Source organism: Merops nubicus, unplaced genomic scaffold, assembly GCF_000691845.1.
Source record: "Merops nubicus isolate BGI_N331 unplaced genomic scaffold, ASM69184v1 scaffold13745, whole genome shotgun sequence".
NCBI classification, from domain to species: Eukaryota; Metazoa; Chordata; class Aves; order Coraciiformes; family Meropidae; genus Merops; species Merops nubicus.
Window position 1 is genome coordinate 1 of NW_008607702.1, and position 3,359 is coordinate 3,359.

Genomic DNA, 3,359 nt, shown 5'->3' on the forward strand with positions numbered 1-3,359 from the left:
GCCCCTCAGCACCTCTGTAGCCTCTGTCATACTCTCCCCAGTAGCTCCTTGTCTCTCTTGAACTGGGGAGGCCAGAACTGGACCCAGTATTCCAGAGGTGGCCCCACTGAGGCAGAGCAGAGGGGTAGGAGAACCTCCTCAGCCTGCTGGCCACACTGTGCTTAATGCATCTCAAGGTACCATTGGCCTTGGCCCCAAGGGCACACTGCTGGCTCCTGGTGAACTTGTCCACCAGCACTCCCAGGTCCTTCAAGCTCCAGCCCCTCAAGCTCTTCCCCTGTGGCTCCCAAAACTGAACCCAGTACTCTGAGGCAGAGCAGAGGGGTAGGAGAACCTCCTCAGCCTGCTGGCCACACTGTGCTTAATGCATCTCAAGGTACCATTGGCCTTGGCCCCAAGGGCACACTGCTGGCTCCTGGTGAACTTGTCCACCAGCACTCCCAGGTCCTTCAAGCTCCAGCCCCTCAAGCTCTTCCCCTGTGGCTCCCAAAACTGAACCCAGTACTGAACCTTTTCCTGTGGCCTCCCCAGTGTCAAGTCCAGGAGAACAATCACTTCCCTGCTTCTGCTGGACACACTTTGATCTGGGCCAGGATGCTGGTGGCCACCTGGGCACACTGCTGGCTCACCTTCAGCTGGTGTCCCCAGGGCCTTCTCTGCCAGGCAGTTTCCAGCCACTCTGCCCCAAGCCTGGAGCTTTGCCTGGGGTGGTTGTGACCCACGTGCAGGATGTTGGTGATCCTGGCTCCGTGGGGAGTGCCTCTGGGTTTAATGGTGTCCTTGGTGTCTCTTCCAGTGCTGTGGTGATGTTTCTGGTGGAGGAAGTCCAGAGGAATATTTTTGATCAGCGATGTGTAGAAAATGAACTTTGGAACAGGTAAAGGCTGAATTTTCCTGGAAGGGGCAGGGGAGGATATTTTAGTTTTTGAGAAGGGAAGCAGAGTGAGCTGCTGCCAGATCCTGGTGTGTCCCTCAGGGCAGCCTGTGGGACCTCTCCAGGCTCTCCAGCAGTCACAGTGCATCAGCAGGGGAGGAGGAGTAGGTTTTACTTTGTCACCCACTCAAGGACAAAGTCAGAACACACTGTAGTTCCTGGGACTGTGAGGGGGCACATCTTGGTATGTAACCAGCCTCCCAAAGCCTCTCACCAGCTCTTCACTGGAGATACCAGCAGCCATCAAAGCCTCTGATCTCCAGGGCTGATTCCTTGCTGGGTTTGTGCCTGTGGAGTCCTCAGAGCTGCACCATGGTGGCTTTGCTGCCAAGTCTCTTAGATAAGACAACGAGGAGAAGAAGGGGGTTGATGAGGGTCCTGCTTGCTCTCTGACTTGGGATTTGGCATAGGGCGTTTCCTAGCTTAATTAACAAAGCTTCTAACTCATTGTGAAAGATCTGGGCCAAGTAACCAAGGTGCTGTGGAGTAGAGGACTTGGAGGAGGAGGTGTTGGGGAGGTCCAGCCCTGAGCCTGTGCTGGAGCAGTGGGAGGTGTCTCCAGATGAGCAGGTCCACAGTGCCACTGTGTGGAGGAGGTAAAACATGCAGGAAGTCACTCGTCTGTCTGCAGCTCTCTGGTTTGAAGCCAACAGGGAGTGAATCTGTTGTGTAGGGATGAAAAAACCCAAATATTGTAGGAGGTGGGAAGAGAGTATGGAAAAATCCATGGTGCTGGGGCACGTGTTGTGTGTCCTGCAGGGCTGGGGCTGGAGGTGGAGGATGAGTGCTGTGAACAGGGACTGGCTGAGCCTGTCTGTTCTTCTGGTCTGTGCTGCAAAGCCTGAGGTTATTTGTGGAGGAGCCCAAAGATCCTCCTGGCTGGAGCCAGCAGTTCCCCCTGGGGTGCCTGTGCCCAGCCTGGTGACTCTCCTGCCCCTCTCTCCACAGGAACATTCGGGTCATCAGGAGGCGCTTCAGGGACGTGTTTGAGCAGGGCTCTCTGGATGAGGCCAGGAGGCTCTTCATGTGAGTGTCTGCCAACCTGTGTGGTGCTGGGTGGGTGGGCCACAAAGGGCCACTCACCACCAGAGCTGGTGGTCCCTCCTGAGGGCAGGCAGTGGCTGGCTGGGAAAGCTGTTCTCTGCCATGCTCCAGGCTGCTGCTGCCACCTCCCCTCAGAGCCAAGATCAGAACAATGATTCTGTTCTCACAGTGGGGAGGCTTTGCACATGCACACCCCCCAGTGCCTTACAGCTGGAGGCACAGTTGCCCTCCTTTAGGCCACAGCCATCAGGGCTCTGCAGGATCTTCACTTCCTCCACACACATCTGCTCTGCAAAGTCCTGCCTCTTCCCAGGGCTCTGCCAGCAGGACTTGGGCTGGCTTAGTGGTGCTGGAGGGGGGAGCATTCCGTGTGGTGATGGTCCCTGTTGGGTCTGAGGACACTCAGCATGCTGCCTGCTCCCTGTGGAGGCCAGGACGTGAGGCTCACAGGATCCAAGTGCTGGCAGTTGGTCCCAAATGTGACTTTTGTCTTGTTTCCAGGGCAATGTGCTTGCGAGTGTACAGGCCTCAAGGAAGACACAGTTTCATGGCAGTGACTTTTCTGTAGTTAGACTGATTTTCCCATCACCTTTGGTGCCTCCACTGTGATTAATTACCAAACACACTTGTCATCCCCAGACAGCTGAGGGGAAAGTGTATGCACTGTGCTTCCCCCTGAGCATCTTCTCCTGAGGAACCTCTTTACAGTTACACTGCCCAGAGGTTCTGTGCCTCTTCCCCTGACCACAGCACACAGTTTTTGGGGCCAGAGTTTGGGTGTGAGGTGCCATGGGTACCCTGATGGCCCTGCCCTGACAGGACACTGTAGGGCCTGGGCAGGTTGTTGAGTTGCTGTCCTGCCTTAAATTGCTGCTGGAGAAGGACCCTGTTCCCTCCCAGCTTCAAGAATCACCCAGGCCTGGCTCCCAGTGGCAAAAACTATTAAGAAAACTAGGTTCTAGCCAGGAGCAGAAGAGCTGAGGAGGCTGAGGGGATGGGGCAGATGCTGCCACACGTTGCCTGCCTGACCCCACTGCAGCCCCCTTGGTGCTGGGGGGGGTTTGGTGGGCAGGGCCTGGCCTGGTTCTGTGAATGCTTCTGGTCTGTGTTGCAGGGATGGCCAGGAGGTAGCTGTGGTCTACTACAGGGAGGGCTACGTGCCAGAGAACTACAACGAGCAGGTCAGTACTGCTCACCCTGCTCTGGGCAGCTGCCCATGCTGTGGCCAAGCCCAGCCAGTGTGAAACCCCCTGTGGTGGTGGGGATGTCTGTCCTGTCCTGGGTGAGGCCAGTCCTGATGGTGCTGGGGAGCTGTGGCTCCTCAGGGCTCGTGGCTGTCCCTGCAACCCATGCAGTAAGAAAAGAGTGAGGCAAGAGAGGC

The 3,359-nt window shown here is 56.5% G+C and overlaps 1 protein-coding gene across 1 annotated transcript in view; it reads left to right on the forward strand.

Annotated features, from left to right (window-relative positions):
- Nucleotides 1-728: 728 nt before the first annotated feature.
- GSS (glutathione synthetase) overlaps nucleotides 729-3,359 on the forward strand; it is a gene marked incomplete at its 5' end in the record, with an annotated part of 4,930 nt that continues 2,299 nt past the window's right edge. The window contains 3 exons of the mRNA XM_008940032.1: nucleotides 729-877; nucleotides 1,883-1,960; nucleotides 3,093-3,159. Coding sequence (XP_008938280.1) covers nucleotides 729-877; nucleotides 1,883-1,960; nucleotides 3,093-3,159 — 294 coding nt within the window. The remainder of the gene's footprint in view (nucleotides 878-1,882; nucleotides 1,961-3,092; nucleotides 3,160-3,359) is intronic.